This window comes from Branchiostoma belcheri, unplaced genomic scaffold (genome assembly GCF_001625305.1).
Source record: "Branchiostoma belcheri isolate BF01 breed outbred unplaced genomic scaffold, Haploidv18h27 scaffold1, whole genome shotgun sequence".
Lineage (NCBI taxonomy): Eukaryota > Metazoa > Chordata > Leptocardii > Amphioxiformes > Branchiostomatidae > Branchiostoma > Branchiostoma belcheri.
The window spans coordinates 9,463,851-9,488,631 of NW_017802379.1; the positions used below are offsets into that span (position 1 = coordinate 9,463,851).

At 39.7% G+C, this 24,781-nt stretch overlaps 1 protein-coding gene across 8 annotated transcripts in view; it reads left to right on the forward strand.

Moving 5' to 3' along the window:
* The window catches only part of LOC109482488 (syntaxin-like), a 61,734-nt gene extending 37,982 nt beyond the window's left edge, over positions 1-23,752 (forward strand). The window contains exons 4-10 of one of the 8 annotated variants that reach the window (XM_019785794.1): positions 10,079-10,153; positions 10,655-10,728; positions 11,655-11,837; positions 14,108-14,245; positions 17,187-17,297; positions 22,358-22,458; positions 23,607-23,752. In XM_019785794.1, the coding sequence (XP_019641353.1) occupies positions 10,079-10,153; positions 10,655-10,728; positions 11,655-11,837; positions 14,108-14,245; positions 17,187-17,297; positions 22,358-22,435 (659 nt within the window). In that variant the 3' untranslated portion in view covers positions 22,436-22,458; positions 23,607-23,752. Of the gene's footprint in view, positions 1-10,078; positions 10,154-10,654; positions 10,729-11,654; positions 11,838-14,107; positions 14,246-17,186; positions 17,298-17,353; positions 17,465-17,873; positions 17,969-18,082; positions 20,586-22,357; positions 22,459-23,606 lie in introns of those variants that run through there. The other 7 variants (XM_019785330.1, XM_019785707.1, XM_019785637.1 and 4 more) reach the window with 7 other exon arrangements.
* Positions 23,753-24,781: the final 1,029 nt, after the last annotated feature.

Sequence of the window (24,781 nt, forward strand, 5' to 3'; positions counted from 1 at the left end):
ATTCCAATGCTGGAGCAGGAAAAGTTGACATACCTACCAAAACACTTGAATGCAGTTCATACTGTCAATATGGCATGGCTTTGTACAGGTGTTAATTGAGTTAACCCAATCAAATCCCAACGGCCAATCAGCAAGAAGAATAGAAGAAAGCTGCATGCCTATTGGTTGCTTGCTCTGCTACCGAAAGACAGTATCAGTCACGAGATATCCAGTTAAAAGAAGAGTTCATCTGTGTTGGTAGAAGTCATCGTGATGCAAATTTTTGCAATGGAATAGCCTCAACTGTGAGGTCAAGTTCATTTCCAAGGCAGCGTATTATCAAGCCATTTATTATTGATAACTTTACAATCATCCATCTATATAATATCTGTGCACTGGGTGTAAAAGTGTCAAACCCTTTTACGACTGATTTAAGAAAAAAGTTATGTGAAGGTGAACATCATTAAACATAACTTATTCAAATAAGGACCTCATTTGCATAATTTATGAGGACATGCTAGAATAGCATTTTTTGTTAAGATAAGACTCTTTTGGTGGAGAATATGATCAACTGATATAATTCATGGAAATGAGGATCCTATGTGCATAATCTGGGGGAATGATATATAATTTTTCAGTCATAAAGATTTAACATCATTTGGCGAAGGTATGTGGTCGTGGAACTCTAGTTTCTTTTATACATCACAGGTGGTAACAATCAATGCAGGTAATAAAAATCCATGCACACCTATATGTACTGTGCAGTACATAGACTGGTGCAGGTTAGGTTTATATGTACATGTATGTAAACATCAGAAATACCTGCACAGCTCCAATTTTACCAGCATATGTAGGTAGAATTTCAAGCCCTGGCTCTTTGAATTCACCAAGTTATGTGGCAGTCGTAGGGTACCCAATGGAATAACAAGAGCTTGTAACATGTCAGAGAAAATTGGTGGAGGTTTCCTCTCCAATTATCCTAGCAGAACCATTTGCATTGTATGAGCTAAGAGTTATATAAGTTGACTACATATTTTTTATGATGGTAATGATTGTAATATACATTGTCTTTCCTGGAATTTACCAAATGACATTATGAGGTCACGTTTGTGGGATTTATGAAGGATTTAATGGCTGTGATAATGTGTCTCGTGACGTAGGCTTTTAGTTTTACAGCCACAATGTTTGTAATCCCACTGTGCTGTGTAGGACCATGCATTAAGCATGATGCTGAGGGAAATTCATACGTAACTAGAATGCAGAGATCTCAGACCTCCATCTGCTAGTCACCACAGTCATTTTAGGAAGGGTTGAAAATCTCTCTCTAAGGCCAGTTTTGAGGAGACGAAAAAAGGCTCTGATTTAATGTTTTGTTTCTTACTTTGATGCAGTGATATGTGATGTTGGCTGTGTATATGTGATGTTCCCACTGAATCAAAACCATTTGTACAATGATTGAGTCAAAATTTTAAAATGTAGGAACCTTGTTTTTTTTCAGCCCGCCTTGTTTTTTTTTTTGCCCGCTCGCATTAGATTTGGAGTCTGTGGAGGATGTCATCCATAAAATTTACTTGTTGTGGCCTAAGAAGAATGAGGAGATCTCAGAAATTCAATTCTAGCCATTACTATATGTATATTAAACAGTACCATACAATGTCATGCACATGCACATGCACATGTGTATGTTGTGTTAACTACTCTTTAGGCCACACCAATTTAATTTCTTGGTTAACGGATTTTTCTAGAAAAATAATGGAGCGGGCGGGCGACAAAAAAACAAAAATAAAAACAGGCCTAGGCATCGTATTATGGCCCAAAATGGTACGATAGGAGCCATGAAGTCAATACGCCAGGCTGGTTCAAAATTTAAACAATGAATTTGAACTTTTAATGATACCATTGCATTACAAGATGGAATAGCTGTAACAACTAGGATGAAATGGTCTGTTTTCAATTGTTCAGGGCAAAATATGAGCATTTTGCAGTTGATTCTGGATTTTTATTTTTATTTGCAAATCTGAAAAAAATGAAGCGGCGAATCCGTTAACCAAGAAATTAAATCGGTATGGCCTTACCTACCATAGACAAAATTACAATAGAATTGAGTGGAATATTATAATATGTATCTGATTCTGCATATTCATCCATTGCATCAAACATAAGTCGTAAAATTATTGAATACATGAACACAAGTGAAGCTTAGAGCTTCCTGTAAAAATCATTTAGAGATCTTGACAATGTATCCAACTCTCCTTGACTGCTTTATTGAGTAGACCTTATCCTTTCCTGGAATCACCGATACAATTTTACAGTGGCTGGGTAGAGGCACTAACTCATGCATGTACATGTATGCTAGGACTGTTCCATTTTAGGGTATGGGGAGAGGTAGCATCAAGGTTTTTTTAGCAGGGCTCGAAATTCGTTTTTAGGAATAGGTGCACTGGTGCACCCAACCTAAAAAATTAGGTGCACAAAAAATATTTTGGGTGCACCATATAAAACAAAACCTAATAAATTATTACAGATCTTGTATGCATCATGAGCTTAAATCTGAAATGGGAGCTAACTTTAAAAATCTAAAACAAGTACTACAACAAAGATTTTATTATATTTCTGACACTTAGATGCCAAGAATATGACCTGCATACTATTATACATTTGATATGTACAAAAATACCTGCAAAAAATTTGGGTGCACCCAGTATTTCGAGCCCTGTTTAGCCTTCCCAATAGGCAATACAAATTTATAAGTATTGTTTTGGGAGGGCTGTCTGAGGGTTTGTGCTTATGTATTCTTGTCCAGGCGGTAGGTTGAGAACATGTGGGCAAGGGAAGATTGACAGGCAGAATGTCAGGTCAAAAGGTCAGGCACGGGAAATGGGATCAACTTAAATTTGTATGGATCAAGCTAGAAACTGTTAAGAAACCATTTCAATTCTTTGGCATTTTGTAGGTCAAGTAGCAAACACTACAATGAAAAATCCACAGCTATAATATATATTCAATACAGGGATGTTGCAGGTTATATCAGACATGTCAGAAATACCTGTACAGCTCCAATTTTACCCACACTTATTTGAACCTGGATAGGCAGGTGGTTTTTCAAGCCCACAGGGATCGAAATTCATTTTTGGGAATAGGTGCACTTGGCACCCAACCTAAAAAATTAGGTGCACAGAATTTTTTGGGGGGCACCATATGAAATAAAACCTAATTGCAGGTCTTACTGCTCCTCTTCTGAGCTTGAATCTAAAATGAGAGATTTTATTATTTTTCTGATACTTAGAGACCAAGAATATACTAACATTTCTAATGTTAAAAATTCCTACAAAAATATTTGGGTGCTCCGGAGCACCCACAGAAAAAATTTAGGTGCACAACTCCAATTTTGGGTGCACTTAAAGGTGCACATGCATCCAGTATTTCCAGCCCTGAGCCCAGGTTTATGATGTACAGTCTACCTCAGGCTGAAATTGAAATTGAAAATCATTGCTGTACTGTAGCATGTCTGATGATGGAGATACACAACAGTTTATCAAAGTGCCTGCTTGACACAGATTCAGATAAGGACATGCCATATATTTTGCACTGCACAGGAGAATTGTTATGGGTTCACCACACCACGAAGTGGTGGTGAACCCATATTGCTTTTTCTGATGTTTCTTCTCCTCCTCCTTCTCCTTCTCCTCCTTCTCCTGCCATTTTTAAATGGATTCAGCTTCTTCATTTTAGGGCCCAAGGTCCTGAAATTTGGTATGGAGGTACAGTGGGCAAATACCCCTAGGCGTTTTTTAAATTATTGTGATACAGGCTTTTAGAATGGTTTTATTTGAGTTTTTTGGCTGTGTTATAGCAAATGTATTACTGTGTTAGTGTGCCTTGTTTACCACGTTTGGGCATGAGTCATCACAATGGAATGCAGGGCATCAACCAATAGGCATGCAGCTTTCCTCTATACTTCTTGCTGATTGGCTGTTGGGATTTAACTTGATTAACACCTGCACAGAGCATTTCCACCTGCACAGAGCATTTCTTGCTGATTGGCTGTTGGGATTTAACTTGATTAACACCTGCACAGAGCATTTCCATACTGACAGTATGTCTTTATTCAAGTGTTTTGGTAGGTATTTCAAGCTTTTCTGCTCCAGCATTGGAATGCGGGGCATGAACGTTTTTTTTTTTTTTGAAAATCAACAGTTTGCATTATGCAATTAAAAATCCTAACCAATAAAGTAGGGAATAGCTATCCAACTGTTGTTTTAGTTGTATGTTACTTCATATTATAGTTATATCAATGTAAATCATTGTTTTCCCTTGTGTTTCTCATTCTTTCCCTGCCATGTCGTAAAATGTGGTGAACCCATCGCTATATTTGCTCCAAAGCAAATATTGGCCTTTCTAGTTTTACCTTGTTTTACCTTTGCAGGGATAGGCTTTAAGTAACTATTTTACTTTAGGGGCTTTTTAGGGGCTGGATGGAAAACTGATATGTGTAGTTGCAAAATAATACTTTGGAAAAAACTAGACATACATGTATCAGGGCTCGAAATACTGGGTGCATGTGCACCTTAGTACACCCAAATTTGGAGCTGTGCACCCAATTTTTTTTCTGTGGGTGCACCAGTGCACCCAAATATTTTCGTAGGTTTATGTACTGTAATACTATAGTATGTAAAGATGCTAAATGTATAGTAGCATATAACATATTAAAAATAATGAAATCATTGTTGTAGTACTTTCCTTTAGAAATGAAACATAAGTAGATTTATTGCCATCATTCTAGTTATTCTATTTTATATGGTGCACCCCAAAAAATTTTGTGCACCTAATTTTTTAGGTTGGGTGCACCAGTGCACCTACTCCTAAAAATGAATTTCGAATCCTCCATATATTGCAGAAATTCTGTGCATATTTTTCCGTTATCTTTGTGCGATTCTGTTCTCAGTGTCTCAGTTATAAATGAAAACTGTTCTTCTATTAGTTGCTTTATGAGATGTGCATGCAACAGTCTAGTGCTGTGTCCTACCGCAAATATTAATTGGATGTTAGTCCTCATAGGTAAAACGACCATGTCGGAGGCCTAATGAAAAAGGCTCCAGACGTTTTAGTTGCGTCATAAAAGTCATTGTGGCCAAGCTAGGGCTCGGTTGCATATGTCGTATAATAATCATTCAGAATCAGAATAAGAAAAAAATTAAGATCACAAAACTGGGGGCAGTGTTGGGATAGTTGTGCAAGTGTCCTGAAAAATCTGCTTTATTAGTATGGCCACAGCAAGTAATTTTTATGGATGACATCAGCGCGTGCATTGATTGTCGCCTGATTTTGGAAGAAAAAAAAACAAGAAATTTTGTTGCACTATGACAGTGGTCACCATGCCGAAAATGGGCAAAGATGCCGTGCCGGAGCATGGATGGCAGATAGATAATTATGAAGAGAGGAAACAAGACAAGGCTCTCATGTAATGTTTTGTCTTTTGCTGCAGTGATGTATTTCATTCCTTTTGTATGTGATGTTCCCACTGAATCAAAGCCATTTGTACAATGATTTATTTTTCAGTGACAATGGATGTTGTAATAGTTGACAGTAAACCTAGCACAATATGGGTATCATTTCTTGTTTAACAAGGTTTATGATGTCAAAATTTGAAAATGTAGGAATGTTGTTTTTTTGGCCTGCCTTGTTTTTTTTTTTTGCCCTATCGCATTAGATTTGGAGTCTGCGGTGGATGTCATCCATAAAATTTACTTGCCATGGCCTATGTTATACAGAAAAGGCTGTCTTAGAGCCTTGTTAGCGGTTATAGTGCTGCTATGGCCTGCTTGAAAATTCTACGATAGCGAAACCGTACGACGATTATGGCCCCGCCGTAAGCTTCCGATTTTCCCGTATGATGACGGCATCAATAACATCAATACCGTGCCGTTTCGCGAAATCCCTTTGGCAGAACGGATCACGCATTGCTGCAGAACGTCGGCCATACACGTATGATTGACATACATCTTCCCAGTGTGCAGATTGAGAATGTGTTTTACAGATTTTACAGATCCTCCCAGCGTGCTTCAGAGATTCGTTCACGCAATCAATACGACAAATACCCCGGGTCAAGAGCGTCTAACCCGCGGCATACGCCCAGAATGCACAAGTCCCGTTCGCTCTTTATCCTGCCTGACTGTTTGTCCAGTTGAAGCTAGATGGTGTGTGAGTTGCAGGGCTCGAAATACTGGGGGCATGCACCCAAAATTGGAGCTGTGCGCCCAATTTTTTTCTGTGGGTGCACTGGTGCACCCAAATATTTTTGTAGGCATTTTGTACATATCAAATATACACACATATATATATACAATATACTAAGTGTCAGAAAAATAATATAATCTTTGTTGTAGTACTTGTGTGTAAGATTTTGAAGTTAGCTCCTATTTCAGATTCAAGCTCAGAAGAGGAGCAGTAAGATCTGTAATTAGGTTTTGCTTTATATGGTGCACCCAAAAAATTTTTGGTGCACCTAATTTTTTAGGTTGGGTGCACTAGTGCACCTATTCTCAACAAGACTGGCAATGAAAACATACATTGCCATGGCGACAGTGGTTGCTACATGTATTACTATTAGGGTTATTGTTTGCATGGCACTGTCATCATTTCATGATTTTGAGGAAGACTTGGTAGACAGATACAGTGCACTTCCTCCCTGAGTGTATAATGAACGAGCCCCGGGGTCACAGAAAGTAGGGCCATCTGGGGCAGAGAGGTCTTCCCAAGGGTTCCAGCAATGTGGGCATAGATGTGGGTCAGAGAAATGCCTGTGGACATTCTACATGCCTGTGGACAAAATGCCTGTACCATTCCTAGAATTCTTGCAAACTGCACACAATACTGTACGATTAGGCTCCTCCCTGAGACGTCGCCAAAAATGAATTTCGAGTAGTGCTACATACCGGTTCACTGGACTTGGATCCGGACTTGTAAGAATGTTTAGGTTCAAGTCCAAAAAAACCTAAAAGTCAAGAACCAAGTCCGGACTTATTACCATAAAAGACCATTTCACATACCCCTTTTCTTTCCAAACCACCTAAAACCTTCCGTAGATTGCAAAATCTTTGCTGCAAAATGAAGAAAACATTGCCATCGGGCATCGTCAAGTACCGGCCTCCATGTTATGTGGCCAAAGTTTCACCAAGACAACATTGCAGGGTTGTCAACATGCAATCTTGTATATGCCATGGGTTTAGGTCCGGACTTACAAGTCCGGAACTGAACCTAAACCTCTGGACTTGAATCCGGACCTGAACCTAAAATTGGGTGTAGGTATGCAGCACTAATTTCGAGCCCTGACGAGTTAGTCTGCACACCTTGAGGGCCCCGTGGGCCCAAGGTCGACAGGATCAATGCCTTTGAGTAGGACGAGGCCACTCCTGAATAACCAACTGAAGTGAGGATGAAAATTGAGGTAGCCGGCCGATGACTGCAGAATCCTAATTGCCTTCGCCTGCCTATCTCCCAACTACAGGCCTTCTTTTATACAAACTGTGGACTTACCAGAAACATTCTGAAAGCAGAATAATAATTTCTGATGTCTATCTGCACCTAACATGCATTGGTCAATATGATGTACTGGGTTTATATACAAATGTAGGTGTATGTGGAATTTTTATTTGCTACTTTGACTATCACCACCTATCAAGTAAAAAAATTTCTTAACAGAAATAATGGCAACTGTTTGTATGCAATGTTTAGTGTGATTATTTGCTTCAAGTTCCTAAAGTGAGTGGGGCAGGTAATTAGATTTGATGCACGTTATTTTCAATGTTACCTGCATCAGTGCAGGTATATACGCAAATAAAATGTTTTCGAACTAACCCAAAATGAAATTTTACATCCGTTGCAATGATCTGGAATGATCTGCAATGGTTTTAGTTCAGTGGTGCTGATTCTGCTTGCCCCAAAACTATCAGAATGTCAGACAAGGGACAACACAGTTGACTCTGAGGTCTGCATTGAAATAGCATCTCTTCACTAAGCCTAGCAGTCATGCAGCAATATGTTTCAATAAAACATGGGGCATAATTTCATTTCAGAAATCTTCGGGGAATAACTATAATGGCGGGCGGGTTTGCCCTCTTACCCTTAAACATATTGTCGAGCGCTATCATGGAGGAAAAAGAATGTAGACCGCAAAACGACTGCGAGATTTGCGAGCGCGGAAATGCCTGAAGAGGAGACAATCGAGTTTATACAGCCAGCGTATAGGGATAGAATAGACAGTCTGGCTGGGGGAGAGTGATTGGAAATTTGCAGAAGGTACAATGTAATCATCACTACTGACCAAATCTAATCAATGTGCCCACTAGGCTTGTGGGGTGCCCTGATTTAATTAATTGACAAGTCACTCATTGGCCTGCAATGATAGATATATGCTTGTGGCACTCTGAAGTATTGTGCCTAGGGGGTGGTTGGTTGTATTGATCAGATCATTAGTGAATAGGCCTGTGGCCTTTGAGGTCGGAAGATCGTCATTATGCGTAATGTATCGACTTGGCCTGGGTAACTAGAATTAATATAACCTCAATAAGTCAACATATTTTCATCAAGAGGCAAATTATAACCATAAATAAACTATAGTTAAGCCACAATCAATTTTGATGATAATTGTCTATTAGGTTATTAATAATGTATGTGAATTTTGACTTCCAAACACGGAAGTCTAGTTTTGGGTGTGGAATTCTGTATCTGTTTTTACCAGATAGAGTAGATTGACAGTATGTTGGAGGAGGAAAGATTGACAGGCAGAATGACAGGTCGAGGGTCTTAGAATTTTGATGAACTGAAAGGCAAAGAAACTGTAGTGCAGGTAAAACTTGTTTGGTCCAGGTATTTTATGGTATTATCAGCCACAATTGCAGATATGCGGAAAAAAGTATTTTGAGCCCTGGAAAATAAGGCCATAGCAATTTAACTAGTTCATTCTCTGATTTATTTTAGAAAAAATATGAAGTAATGGTGAAAAAAACAGGCCCAGGCATCCTATATATGATAGTTTTTATTGATAGCCCCAAATGCTATGATTGGAGCCATAAAGTCAACTTTATTTTGCTTATGTTCACTCCCAGGCGCACTATAATTGCAGAGTAGACAGGAAATTCGGGGGACTTTTCCGGATCCAAAAGCCAGGACGTGTGCCTGATAAACAAAAGAAGTGCTGACATTCTGATGTTGATTATTTTTCTATTGTCCCAAAAAAGTGTCTTTTTAGTTGTCCCAGCCTAAATTTTAGTGGTCAGTGGCCATTGAAGAAGAAGAAGGTCTCCCGTGCTCTTGCCCGAGCGTAGGGTGGTGCCCATCTCCATTTCGTAGCCCTTGGGCGACACACAATTGTGCAATGTACTACAGCAGGGGGCTGGTCCGCTGGTAGTGCTGTGTGTTTGACCTTCCCACACTCTTTTTCATATGTGCTGAGTGCTAAGCAGAGAAAGAAGTATGTACCATTTTTAAAGTCTTTGGTATGACCTGGCCGGGGTTTGAACTCACGACCTCCCAGTTACAAAGTGAGCACTCTACCAATTGAGCTATTGCACCGGTTGGCCATTGGACTAACTTTAATTTCGAGCCCTGACCAGGGCCTGTATGATGCCGGGGAACAGTGAAGGATGAAGCCCTCCTCCTGAATAATTCACCATGAAGCCCACATGAAGCCCGCTCCCTGGCGGAGGGTTCAGACAAATGTTTATTGATGAGACAGTTCGCCAGGGGCGGTGTACAATATAGCTGTCATATCTTCACTTCTTCAACAGTCCTCGGCAGAAAGCCTGCGTTTTGTTCTTGAGATTTTATCAGTCTTCTTGTATATATGAATGATGTAGAATGTATGATGTACTTGTTCATTTATTTTTGTGGGGACTTAACTGTAATTCCCAAATTTTTCACTATACTGTTAATAAAAAATGTTAGCTGTTTTCACATTCACTTCTGTACCGTGAACTTATCATTACAGTTAACAAATAATTCCTGGACTTTCTTTTTCCTGCACCTGTCGCCACCGTCAATATTGATAGTATGTAAGTCAGCCCTAGTTGATCAGTATTTTCCTTTCTGTGTTTTTCAGAGACAAAAGAAGAGCTTGAGGACTTAATGGCAGACATCAAAAAGACTGCCAACAAGGTCCGTTCCAAGCTTAAAGGTGAGCATTCAACTTGCTATATACATGTACCTGTCACTGAGTTCAGTCTAAGGTGGCAAGGTGGTCTTTGGTTATTGTTGTTGGCTCAGAATTCAAAGGTTCTGGGTTCGAATCCCTTGCAGTCCTCTTTGTTGTATCCTTGGAAAAGGTACTTTTAACACTTTTTTGCTCAATTACTTCATGTAAAAATGAGCATGGGACCTAAAGCTGGACGTCCTGTGTTTGCATGTTTTATTTAAGATCGTATTTAAGGATGACATCTCACCTATAGTTTTCAATTGTTGTGTCATCATCTGTATAGATGATGACACATCAATTAAGATATCATCTGTAATTCTGGTGCAATGTCAATTCAAACCAAACATCGCAACCAAAAACCGTGAACAATATGGGTTTTGCACAGGCACAATACGTTTTGCCAACATGCTAAACAAACAAGGAAATCGAAATAATGTAAAATCAAGGTATGAAGCATCACTCTTGTGTTATCTTGTCTTCCAGTTATTGAGCAGAACATAGAACAGGAGGAGAGCACCAACAAGGCTTCCGCAGATCTTAGGATACGTAAAACTCAGGTAACGTCACCTGTACACCTTCTTTCTATTAAGAGCTGTGTACCTAAACAAATTTTAGGTACAGGTACAGGTCCAGACATGAACCTGTACCTGAAGAATTTGACCAATTGACATGTACTTCTGAACTCCTTCAATAAGGAGAAAAACATAAAATAAACTTGACAGAAAAGGGTACGTTTTTGTTTATGGAGACAAAATATGAGCAAAACGAAGATGTTTTTGTTTTTTTAATGCATGGAGGACCAGCTATTTCACTATTTTAGGTCAAAAATAAGCATATGTTAGACATATAAGTGTAACTCTATACAGGTACAGTACCGGTACTGACGGATTAGGTATTTTGGACCTGTACCTAATCAACTGCGTACCGGTACACACAGCCCTATTTCTATTATGTTGTTGTACTTTGGCACCTTTGGGATAAAAAAGGTTAAACTAACACACTCACTCACTCACTGTCCGGTTTATTATCTGTTGTTCCCCGTCTTCCAAGGGTTAGACTTAGACGTGCTTGCACAATACATCTGGGGCTTGATGGCAGCACGCCATCAAGCCCCAGACGAAGTATGTTTGTAATGGACAGTTAATAAATGGAAGTATTGTTTTGAGTGTCTGTCTGGACAGAGTAGGTTGACAGCACGTGGGTTGGGGAAGATTGACAGGCAGTATGACGGAGATCAAAAGGTCAGACACAGGAGTAAGGGGGTGAAGTTGAGAGTAGCTTGACAACCCATGAAAGGGTAAAAGATTTGGTGGACTTAATGGAGTGGAAAGGAGGTTTTTACAGTGTTTTAATTTTGTGTTTGGAGCAATACTGTAATACGTGAAAACTGACACAAACACATTTCAAAACTTACACATTTGTACATGTAAACCAATGAAATTTGTATGTTCTGACCAGTGAAAGTGACTGTCTGTACCCGCAGCATTCCACCCTTTCGCGTAAGTTTGTTGAGGTGATGACGGACTACAACACCACGCAAACAGACTACCGCGAGCGCTGCAAAGGGCGCATCCAGCGACAGCTGGAGATCACCGGCAAGCAGACCACCAATGAGGAACTAGAAGAGATGCTAGAGAGTGGGAACCCAGCAATTTTCACCTCTGGGGTAAGTTGCTACTCTTTTTTTTCTTAATGCTTACCTTCGCAGAAGGAAATTATCTTGTTTTAACTCTGTTTCTTCTTTTCTAAACATATAAGGTGAATAACCTGAACCAGATGTCTGTCACCATGGTAACTGGTGCAGTAGCAGACAGGCTGTGGTGTTGGATCATATATGTAGCAAGTTGTAGGACAGTTAGAGGGGCTGGTAACCTAATATGAATGTGTTTGAGTAAGAATTAACAGAGCATTACTTTGTTAGGCTTGGGCTAGGCCATGTGATGGTTAACATAATGGATTTTCTTTCCAAATGTCACCTTTCTAGTCCTTTTTTTTTATTTTGCCTTCAGAAAAATTCATTTGGAACAGTTCTACATCTTGCCATGCTAATGAACTGAAAACCCATTCTCAAGAGCTCTCTCTTTTTTTCTGTTGTCAAGTTCCTGTGCTGTACAAATAAGTGCAGGATGACACCAGATGTGGCCAAGATGCATAAAAAGGTTCTCTCACATACGTACGGATTCAGCTTTTTTTGGCTCTGCAGTTAGCAAAGTCGCCCATTTGCCATGGGTATTGTATCACCAGTGCATCGGGAAAAAGATATAATACCTTTGCCATCATTGGGTACCTGAACTTCGGTATCAATAGCTGAAGCAAGCAATGGAATGGCTATTGTGGACATTTTGCTGTAAAATCAAATGTGAAAGGTATGAAATAGAATGCCTACCATGTACAACAATGTACATGTATTGTAAAGGAGCCCAGGTTAAGAATTTTCCCTCACCTAAAATTGGCCTTTCCAGTGTCATAAGTTGGTTCTAACTTTGATCAGCTCATGCACACGAAAATATCTTGAGTTCATAACAAATTCATTGGCACATTTTCTTGTGTGGATGGTGTTCAGCACCAAGGACAAGTACGTTTTCTTGTGTGGATGGTGTTCAGCACCAAGGACAGGTACGTTTTCTTGTGTGGATGGTGTTCAGCACCAAGGACAGGTACGTTTTCTTGTGTGGATGGTGTTCAGCACCAAGGACAGGTACGTTTTCTTGTGTGGATGGTGTTCAGCACCAAGGACAGGTTTGTCCACGTGCACATTGTGTTCGGCACCAAGGACAGGCATACAACTTGTTTGACAAGTCAGGCAGCTTGTTTCGTTTTTGCCAACTTTTGCTTTTTTTGCGCTCTCGCATTAGATCTGGAGTCTATAGAGGATGTCATCCACAAAATTTACTTGCTATGTTCTTATCTATCTGTCCCAGACCAGTACATTTTATTAGCATGTCGGAAGATCGTACAGCGCCTGTGTAAAACCTGCAATATATTGTTTAACACTATGGTAGAACGTCTCATTTAGGGTTGTGTTCTCATATTTAAAACTGACATCTCGTCTATAGTTTTCGAATGTTGTGTCAGAAAAGATATTGTCTGCAACAGGCAATACTTTGATGCAACGTTGACTAAACATCATCCAATGAGGTTGTGAAAAATCTGGGTTTCGCACAAGCACAGTACATTCTACCAACAGTAGGGTTCGAAATATGTGCTCTCACTGCACAAGTCATGGTTTCTGTGGGAGACTTATTGGAGACGCCGGGTTGTCGGGCACAAAAGTTACGGCTTCTGAAATAAACTGTGTCCCACCTCGGCCAGCATGTGAGCTATACATTTACAGGTGGCCTAGCTTGTGGCTTGCCTTCTGAAATGAACAGCCGGTGCTGATAGCAACCTGAAATGTTGATGGGCATTCTAGCTTTTTGCTAAGTTTGCCTTGTGGGCAACCTGAGAAAAAAATTATTTCAAACCCTGAACATGCTTAGTTTATTAAGGCCACACTGACTTAATTTTATGGATGACATCCCTGGAAGACCCCCAAACTAGTGCGCACGGGCAAATGGAAAAAAATTCCGGCCAAAAAAATGCTACTAAACCACAGGAATACAAAGCTGGTATTGTGAATTTACGGCAGTACGTAGCGACGTGTACGACAAGCCGACACACGCTGGCTTTTTGCAGGAATTTATGAATCAGCACTGTACGTATGTACTGAGTTCTAGAGTCGTGGAGCTTCGGCAGCCTGGGTGCTGTCCTCCAGAGTTACTCCTCCTCTAACTACCATGGACTACCCAGGTCTAGAGCCTCAGAGGACGTAATCTTTTTTTTTTTTTTTTTTGAGAACAGGCGGAAATCAATATGCGTACGGATGTCATCCATAAAATTAAATCGGTGCGGCCCAAGCATGAATACTAACCACTGTACCTTGTACTGTCCCCACAGATCATCATGGACACCCAACATGCAAAGCAGGCCCTGAGTGACATCGAGGCGCGGCACAACGACATCATGAAGCTGGAGAGCAGCATCAGGGAGCTCCACGACATGTTCATGGACATGGCCATGCTTGTAGAACAGCAGGTAAGCAACAGTAAACAAATAAACAAGTAAACAAATAAACAACAAACTCTTTGTTTTGAAGTAACTGATTTGCAAGATTTTGTCCATTAGTAAATAGATTGGTGGGCTTGATAAACTTAAATTTACTCTCACGTGGGGTCATGTGGCATAGCGGCAGAGTGCTCGACTCGGAATCAAGAGGTCCCGGGTTCGAGTCTTGAAATGCCACCGATCTTGTGCCCTAGGGAAAGGCACTTTACACGACTGTCCTCACTTCGCTCAGGTGAAAATGAGTATTGTATTGTCCCCTGTGTTGTTGGCTGCATTAATACAAGTGGAAAAAACTTGAGTGTGCCATCACCACGTCTTGTGATTAGATGTTGGAATCTAAAAAAAAAATAAAAAATTACCCTTATTGACCTTCTCATTGCTGCCTGACCCCACAACCGATACAAGTTTGGTGCTAAACAAGGCAATAATGGACCTATTACATTATTACGTAACAGTTTGTTTACCTGTTCTAAAGAACATTCCAGAACTGTCAGTTAAAGAATAAAGATCATTTCAAAGTTTTCACAGTCAGGTGTGGTTGATTTTTGCTGTGTGTAGTTTTGTTGACACAGCATTACATGCCGTAATGGGTGATTTAGGTGTGACTGTAGACGAAAATGGTAAGGCGAAACACTACACAAACACACAGACCTGTACAATATAAACATCGATTGACCACAAACTGTCCCGGCATTCATTGCGGTAAACAAACTGTGACGTAATAATGTAATTGTAGATGTGTATACAGATAGCATTGGGAAAATATATTATTGGTAATCACCAGAGTGTAATGTAATATTGTTGTCTTCTTCTGAAGACAAAAGCCTTATTTGTAAACTGATTTGTACATAACAGTGTCCAGTTTAATTCCGGAATTCCAGTTTAATTCCGGACTAATTCCCATATCTTAGATGAGCTAATATTCTAAGATATGTAAAAATGATGTAAGAAATATGTAGTAGCCATCGATGACCCCTTGGGAATTAACCCAATTCTGCAGAATTCTGGCTCTAGCTCCCAGAATTCTGCAGAATTCTGCAGAATTTGGTTAATCTGCAGAATTCTGGGAACTAGAGCCAGAATTCTGCAGAATTCTGGCTCCATTTCTGGAGAATTCTGCAGAATTCTGCAGAATTGGGTGAATTCCCAAGGGGTCACCGATGGCTACTACATATTTCTTACATCATTTTTACATATCTTAGAATATTAGCCCATCTAGACGTAAGGTTGCTGAGATATGGGAATTAGTCCGGAATTAAACTGGAATTCCGGAATTAAACTGGACACTGTTACATGTACATGGCAAACCTACAAAATACAATGATAATGTAGCCCAGATGTCAGACAGTTTCTGAGTCTTACTCAAGATGCTGTGGTAAAATTTCCTTTGAGGGAATGTTGGCCCTAGAGCTGAGGAGCTGGCCTGTGCAGTCCCTGGAAACAGTCTGGCATCTGGGCTATGATAAGGCCACACCAATTTAATTTGTTGGTTCTCAGATTTTTTCAGAAAAAATATGAAGCAACAGGGCGAAAAAAAATAGGTCTAGGCATCCTATTATAGCCCCATATGCTACGATAACAGCCTTGAAATCAACACAAAAGGCTGGGTTAATATTTTAAACAATGAATTTTGAACCACTCAGTCTGCATTGATAGATGGAAAAACTGTAACAACTAGGAAAAAAAGGACTTTTCTCAACCGTTGGGGGCAAAATCTGAGCATATTTGAGTTGATTCAGAACCAGAATCTTTTTTTTTTTGCAAATCAGAAAACAATGAAGAGGCAAATCCGAAACCAACAAATTAAATTGGTGTGGCCTAAGGAGGTACTGTACTGTACTATTGTGGCTGGATGTGTATTTCTTGATACATTGATATGGATAAGGATACAGCAATGCAAGTTAAGACACAATGTCTAACATTTAACTTGAAAAGTCTTAGAGCAGGGAGGCCCTTGGTTTATCACTCATGGAGCGTCTACGTGGCAGTTTCTGTGGAGTCTTGTTTGTTCCTGTCTTCACTTCTTCATATCGTATTTCCACTGTGCAGGATTTTCACCCATTCATTGTGTTACAAATGTGGGGAGTTTTCCATGCTGAAGCCACACCAATTTAATTTGTTGGTTCTCGGATTTTTCCAGAAAAAATATGAAGCAACAGGACAAAAAAAATTGAAATAAAAACAGGTCTAGGCATCCTATTATAGCCCCAAATGCTACGATAAGAGCCATGAAGTCGACACAAAAAGGCTGGGTTAATATTTAAACAATGAATTTTGAACTTTTAATCAAACTACTGCAATGATAGATGGAACAACTAGGAAGAATAGGACTTTCCACAACTGTTGGAAGCAACATATGAGCATATTTGAGTTGATTCAGAACCAGAATCTTTTTTTTTGTTGCAAAGTATAAAAAAATGAAGAGGCAAAACCGAGAACCAACAAATTAAATTGGTGTGGTAACAGTAACAAAAGTAACAAAAAAAAAGGCTGTGCTTTTCATGTTTTGATGAAAACCTTTTTGCAGCACCTAGCTATGCCATTCTTTAAGTGATGAGATATTTGTTTTTCTCATTCATTCATCTTCCACGTAGGTACATTTCAGGTAACTACATGTAGATTAGGATTCAAAGTGTCCATTTTTATGGTAAACACAATGTAACCACACTTCCCTTACAATCCACTTGTCTTCGAAATCCTTGAAGTTGTTATTAATGTTATACATGTGCCATTACAATGGAGGTAAGTTTTTTTGTGTCATGCAGAATCATTTTTTAGAAAATCTATGGTTAACTGTTAATTGTTTTGATGGAAAAAAAAAGTTCCACATTTTCCAGCGTTGTTGTTGTGACCGTTTCTTTTGGCCGTGTTTGTCATCACACGTCTGTCCACCCCTTTGTGTCACAAACAGGGCGAAATGATTGACAGGATTGAGTACAATGTGGAACACGCTGCCGATTACGTAGAAACAGCCGTGGCAGACACAAAGAAGGCTGTCCAGTACCAGAGTAAGGCTAGACGGGTGAGTAGGCACGGTGTCGCTACGTAACTTACCGATTGTACTTCTGCATGATCCAGGGAGAAATGATAGACAGAATTGAATACAATGTGGAGCATGCGGTCGACTACGTGGAAACAGCCGTAGGGGATACCAAGAAAGCCGTCAAGTACCAAAGTAAAGCTAGGAGGGTAAGGTTTTCTTTCAGTTGCATTCTGATTTCCGTTGTGGTTGTGTTTGATTTTCTCCATACTTTTACTTTTCGTTTTTGTGCTTCGAGTGCATATTTGTATCGGTCTACGATATGATTTTCCACTTTTTCATACTGCATGTTTGTTTGTGTTTTTTTTATGATTTTACTTTGTGATTTATGTGTGATTTCTGCATGCCTTGGTTGACGTGGATTTTGTGTTTCATGTTTGCATGGTTTTCCGTACGTGTGTCTTGTGGTCGCATCATGAGACATCGTAGCTTGTGTTCGTCGTCTGATTTAAAAAGCATGCTTCGATTCGAAAATGTATAATTTGGGCAAAAAAGCTTTGTAATTTTTTGCCGCTTGGTCATATGTACATACACCGTCACGTTTCTTTCCCTCGACAGAAAAAGATCATGATTGCTGTCTGCATCTTGGTCCTGATCGGAGTCATTGTGATTATCATTGTCGCGTCTGTCTGTGGCACAGGCAGATGCTAACGGTAAAGATTTAACTAAAGATCAAAACGTGCAAAGCTCTCTGAACATAAGCCTTGTGCTTTGCCACACTCACTCACTTTTTTTCTCCTTTGTCCCCGTTTTTTTTCTCACGACAGAAAAAGATCATGATTGCGATCTGTGTGGTGGTGCTGATCGGAGTGATCGCCTTGATAATTGGGCTATCAGTGGGGTTCGGTTGACGTGCGCACACCCCTAACCTGCGGTGATAGTGGTAGTGTCTCCTCGTTAGCGTAACGACGGTGTACGCTGACCTTGTATCTCCACTAACGTGTGGGAATCTTAAGCTCTGGGGGTTCAAAATCTGTGCAAACGTCAAGGTGGCCTACCCAGAACATTGCATGCAAATCAATTTAATCAGGTTAAATTCTCACTCAAGAAAGACTTAAATCAATTAATCCATAAACCAATCATCACTCTAATCTAACCTAAAAGTCTCGTTCAAGACGGACAACTTTTAAATCTTGTTTTTTTGTTCTGTTTTGTTTTTGTTTCCTTCTTTCAAACAGAAAATGTTCATGATAGCTGGCTGTGTGGTGGTACTACTGGTTCTACTAGCTCTCATTATCGGCTTGTCCGTTGGATTGTAACAGACCTGCGTACATTACAAAAGGGGAAAAGCATGCCTGACGTTATTCTGTTCCGAGGTTACAATGTGGGACGACCCAAACTTTGCAACAACGAAGACCAAGCAGATGTTGCTTTTACAATTCACTGGGCACGAACTCAACTTTCGGCCACCCACGGAAAACTCTTGGCAACTCTCGACAGAAGCAAGAAACAAAAAATGGTGGAAGACGTTGTACCAAAATATGATGTTTTGTATCAGGATTTAAAAAAAGATATATTGAAGTAAACGGATGAGAACTAACTTTCATGTTGTATGAAACACCCACCAACAAAATGTATGAAGGCTATAATGATAACTTTTTAGACACATTTGGAACAAAGATCGCCACAAAAATTTTATGATACGAAGAAGTGTTTAAAATGGGATATGCAATGAGGCCATAAATTAAACTTTGTTTGGAAGCAAAATGAAACAACTTCAAAAGTCAGGTTTTTAGATAAACTTAAGTTTGGGTGCCACAAATAGGAACTGAATGGACGTACTCAGAACTGTTAATCCGAAGGCTTTACCCTTGTTACATGCTGTACATAGTTAGCTAAAGGAATGTATTAGAGTATGCAAGAGTGTTCGTACACTCACTTGTAGATAGGATCTGTTGCTCTCTTTGACTTAAGCTCATGTTGAGTAGATTGTCTTCACCACTCTCATTTGTTCACTTAAAAATGCTGCTTTTTAAAAAAAGAAAACGATGTGTATGATTTGATAATTTATCTGAATTGTATGATAACTAACAGATACTTGTCCGATTCCACGACATGGTTTAAAGAAGAAAGATTTGTATTTAGGCAGTCCTATTTTGGAGCGAGAGCAAAAAATCGATAATACGGAATGCCAGTATCTTTGTGAACCCAGTGGAAATGTTTGTTTGTATAGGTTTAGAATTTTCTTTTGGTTTTTGTAATTTGTGGTAGTGCCAAAGTTAACGTCATGTTTAAAGGGGAGCTTAACTCAAATTTTAAAAGCATACTATACTACACTAGGTGTATCCTAATGTCAAGTTAGCACCTATTTTACATGAGTCGGTCATAGTTTACGGTTTCTCCGACCATTTGAAAATCGAGCCGTGGGGACGTCATATTTGCCTGTCTGTTAAACCATACAGTTCTTTTACACAATGTATATCAAACTCATCAAAGACTGTAAACTTGTTGACCCCGTCCAATTCTTCAAAAAATTCCTCAAAAGCTAGTCTCAGAAAAGCTAGCTCAATAACCCATATTCATGCATCATGAAGCAAGTTTAAAATGTAATGTCCAGCATAAGAAATTGGACTTACCCAAATTTTAGATTGTACAAAATCCAGCCTTTGTCAAGGAATGAAAAATTCACCACTTACGTGACGTCATGTTATACATGTGATTCGGTGAGCAGTTACAGGAAGTCTGTGGCGCCCCCCGTCATGTGCTTAAGAATTGTTCTTGTCTCTTTTGTACATTACAAACTTCAAAGGTGAGGAAACTATGGCATTCCAGTGGTAAAAATCTTAACTATGACAGACTAATATAAAACTGGTGAAAACGTGACTTTTGGGTATATTTAGGATAGTATAGTACCCTGGCAACACGCTTTTCGATTTTGAGTTTTGCTCCACTTTAAGTAGAAGAAAACATGGCAGGTGTCTTCTACTGTATAATGATAAATGGACAACGAACACATGGAAGGAAAAATGTTTTACTTGTACATAATATGGGCCAAATAGTAAAGGCCCAGCAATTATTATTTGACAGCATATAATTCTTTGGAACTGACAGCTGGTTTTGATCATGATAATTTTATATATATGTTTCATGGAATTTATTTTACTGGTATGGAAATATGCCTTCCAAAATTCTCAACACGTTTTAATTCATGTTTACTTCAGTTGTCTTTTTCTTCACTAATTAACAATTTTTATAATTGTGTCTATTCAGTAAATGATGTTTTCATGTTATGGAGGATTGGGACAATAAACGCCCAATGAGTTTTGCACATTTGTTGTTTTGTTGGTTTTTGTTTGCTGCTTTCTTTGTGTAAGTGACACTAGTACAGAAGTAGAAATCTTTTATAATGCATGCTGTATGTTTTAATAAATTCTAGATGTCAAATCACATTTCCTTAACGCAGTAAATGCAGTTATTTTCGCAATGGTTTTGTTATTTCGTGGTAGAAATGAGAAACGTCTTTTTTCTCCATGTTTGAAATTTTGGAAGTACAGTAGAAGTAAAAATCAAACACATATTCGCTGTTTTATGATTTGGCAGTAAGAAGTCACCTCAAAAATAAAACCACTGCAAACATTTCAACATTTATTTTGTATTTTGAATGACTCCAAAATGCATAAATCAAGACTTATGAAAATATAATCTCTGCTAGTGGTGACCAATGGTTCCCCTCCATTTAATTAGTCTTTTACACAGACTAGACTCTGAACTGTTCACATATATAGCTCTGCCATAACACAGAAACGCAAGATAAAAACATGAGAGCACAAATATATGACAGATGTACAACCACTCTCACATTGGTTGAACCACTAATTGCCATGCTGTCATTTGTTGAACCACTAATTGCTATGCTGTAATTGGTCAAACTGCTAATTGCCATGCTGTCATTGGTTGAACCACTAATTGCTATGCTGTCATTGGTCAAACTGCTAATTGCCATGCTGTCATTGGTCAAACTGCTAATTGCCATGCTGTCATTGGTCAAACTGCTAATTGCCATGCTTTCATTGGTTGAACTGCTAATTGTGATGGACAGTGCAGAATCGGTCAATTGTCCTCAGGACAGCACACTTAAGTCATTTTAGAGCCATCAAAACATAAAGTCTCTTAACTCGTGATAATCATTGAGGGCTGTAGCCTGTCCTTGACCTTGACTTAATGTCCTTGACTGTCTTGATTAATTATGAGACAGTGCAAATCAGATTACATTTCATCCAACAAGTCCCACAAGGATAATTTATCATTCTTGAATTCACACCTTTCGCGATCAGGTGTCAAGCCAAGTCTATATCCACTTTCAAGTGCAATGCTGTCGGTGGATTCGCAGTCATGGTTTTATGATACGAATACAACGTAAAGTCATCATAACCTCCGTTAGGACGTGTTTAGAGTGGTCACAACAGAATGATTGTGCTGATTTGCCACCTCATAACAAGACAATTGCTGTCTAGTGGAAAGGGGGCCTAAAGTACAGTCGGTTGTGCCAGACATTCAATGATGCCTGGCTTCAGCACCAAGGACAGATGCCATAGTGCATGGAATTGAGATGGACACATGGACACTAGCCTGGGTACCATCCGGATTTTCGCTCCGCAACGCTCGAAAAAATTATTTTTTCGAGCATTGCAGAGCGAAAATCCGGATGGTACCCAGTAGTTTTCGCTCCAGTAAGGCCTCCTTTGCAATTGATGACGATCGCTGAGCAACAATTGAACAACCAAAATTGGCATTGTGTGACCCTTGATTTTGTTCTTTGTCCATGAAATCTGTCAAATATTTAGTCACTCAGCAGTTGTGGCATCTGGTGGAAACGGAATATAACTGTTGGCCAGGTAGCTGCAATATGTGTAGACTTTTTAAGTCCAGAAAAAGCTACGGACAACACTTGACTTTACGTGTAAGAACGCATGTTGGAACTTGGCCGAGCCGTGCCAAGTTTGGACCAGTCACCAGCCGTACTGTTGTCTACCTGTTAATATGTGTCGACAGCAAACATACACTGTACCTCTGTCTTACTCTCTCTTCGCTTGTTCCAACAGAAAAAGATCATGATCATAGTGTGTTGTGCAGTCCTGATCGTGATCATTGTGGGCGTATTCGGGGGCGTCTTTGGCTAAAGGACAAGCACTTACACATCCAGGTAGCCAACTCTATACAGTCGCATGTATATATATGTGTCTGCATGCCGCCACCAATACCCTAGCCTGGTGTCCAGTCTGTTGAGGTTAGGGTGGGCTCTCTTTGGAGTAGTACCGGTAGTTTCCCGCCGCCCAGCTCAACTGGCTGCCCAGTGGGAGTTTTGCACCGGTAGGAGTTTTGCACGACAAGAGTTTGATAGGCTCTAAGCCCTACTGTGATGTGTCTATTGTGGTGGGCTAGTTAAACTTTCTTGGTGCAAAACCTACCGGGAAGCCAAGTTGAGTCGGGCGGCAAAGAGCTCCTGCAACCCCGAAGAGAGCCAGTCCAAACCACAATAGACTGGACAACAGGGTACCAATACACATTCAACTTACCACCCCCTAGATTTACACTATAGGTACCAGTGGTAGGTATTTTGTAGAAATAAATGTGTTGTGGTAGAGACCCAGGGATAATTTTACACAGCAGTTGATGTGATTTCATTATCAGTAGTACCTAGCCTGCTGTCATAACCTCTTCTAGCTGCTGGGAGGAAAGAAACTTGGTTGCTGAAATAGGTTTGGACAGAGGCTAGTTGTACTCAGAAGTGTTTCATTGTGCTAAACTATGTAGCATGTAGGATAGGTGGACAGAATGGTTGAAGAGGTTCATCAGTCACGTAGAATTTTAGAATTTTAATTCTACGTGACTGAAATTAAAATTCTACGTGACTGATGAACCTCAGTGACTGTTTTTGAAAGGTAAAATCATGTACCTCCAAATTTTTGCGGTGTCAACTGTATACCTTGATCACGGAGTGACCTAGTCTCACAAGTCTCGACCTAGTCTTGTGTTCTCGCGAGACTAGGTCAATCCGTGATCAAGGTGTACAGTCGACACTGAAAAAATTTGGAGGTAAATGATTTTACCTTTCAAAAACAGTCACTGATCGAAGAATATTCTACTAACTGGTGGACAGAAGTATTGAAAGTAATGTGTTTTCGAAAACTTATCATATACTGTGAACTCGCACCAAAAAATAAAAAGATAATTCACAGTTTGAAGGGTACGTATGTGACTCGTGGCAGTAACCCAACCTCCCACCACAATTCACAAAGCTTGACGGCTAACTTTTGTTCCCTGTTCTCTTCCCCACACTGCTGGCCAAAGGACCACCTTTACAATGGTAATAACAGTCCAACTCGCAATGGAATGGAAATGGAAGCAGCAGAAAGGCAGAATCCCGTTACAAATACAAACACACAAGTACATGTTATTTCGACATAACATTTTTTTTTCTGTAATCATTTTCATCAATGCATATACATGAGCTTCTAGGCAACCAAAATTAAAATCAAAATTCTTTGCAGAAAACGTACAATGTTTGCTGACTTTTTCTGCAAAACTTAAATCATCAGCCCAGGAGTTTTTAAGTTTTACAGCCTGCCAACTGTACGAAATGGGATTCTGCCTTTGTACTCAAAAGAAACGATGAGCTTCCCTTCTAGTCATATCTACATTGTAGCGTTTCTGAACTTATGTAGGCTGTATATACATATTATGTGTCCACACCTTGTTTGCAAGATACTATAGCAAGCAAGGTCATGCAGTGTTGCCCGTATACTGAGGTAAATACTTTTCAAAGCAACTGCCCTGGCCGTGGTTGTTGTAGAGTTAGGCGATCATTGTGGTTGACTTGGTAAAGAGTAGAGTTAGGCAGAATGCTGTGACCAGTCAGAAAGATAGCTGTGTTAGGTTTAGTTTAAAAAAAAAACGTTCCTGTATTTGTACAACTCTCTCTTTCTCAGAACCTCAGTAGCTTTCCTTCTACATAGCCAAGGTCGGGGCAGCTGCGCATGCAATGTTATTATTACCTGCACGATGCAGAGATTTTTTCGCAGTATTGCAAAGAAATTTTTTTGTTCCAACACTTTGTCTTCCACCGTAAGTTGGTGTACATGTTTCTTTTTTTCTAAATATCTGTGCAAGAATTCTGTTTGGTTCCACCACGTATTATTATTATTATTATTAGCACATCAGACTAGATAGGGTTGAACATGTACATTCCAAACTATATTCTCAAGTCTTTGTCTCACATTCCATTTTGCTGACCATTCCATTGCTCAACGTAGCTGAGACACCAGCCTTTTTACCTTTCATATGCTCTCTATGTCGCTTCTCTTGCAAAAAGACTGGGCCTGTGCATACTTTGTCTGTATGTCACTTGAATATTTGTTCAGAATTTAAACAGGCAAGCTGATTGGCCAAACCTGAGTGGTCAGCCAATCAGCAGACCTGCCCAGTGGATTGAATTAGCTTATTACATGATGTCGTTAACAGATGGG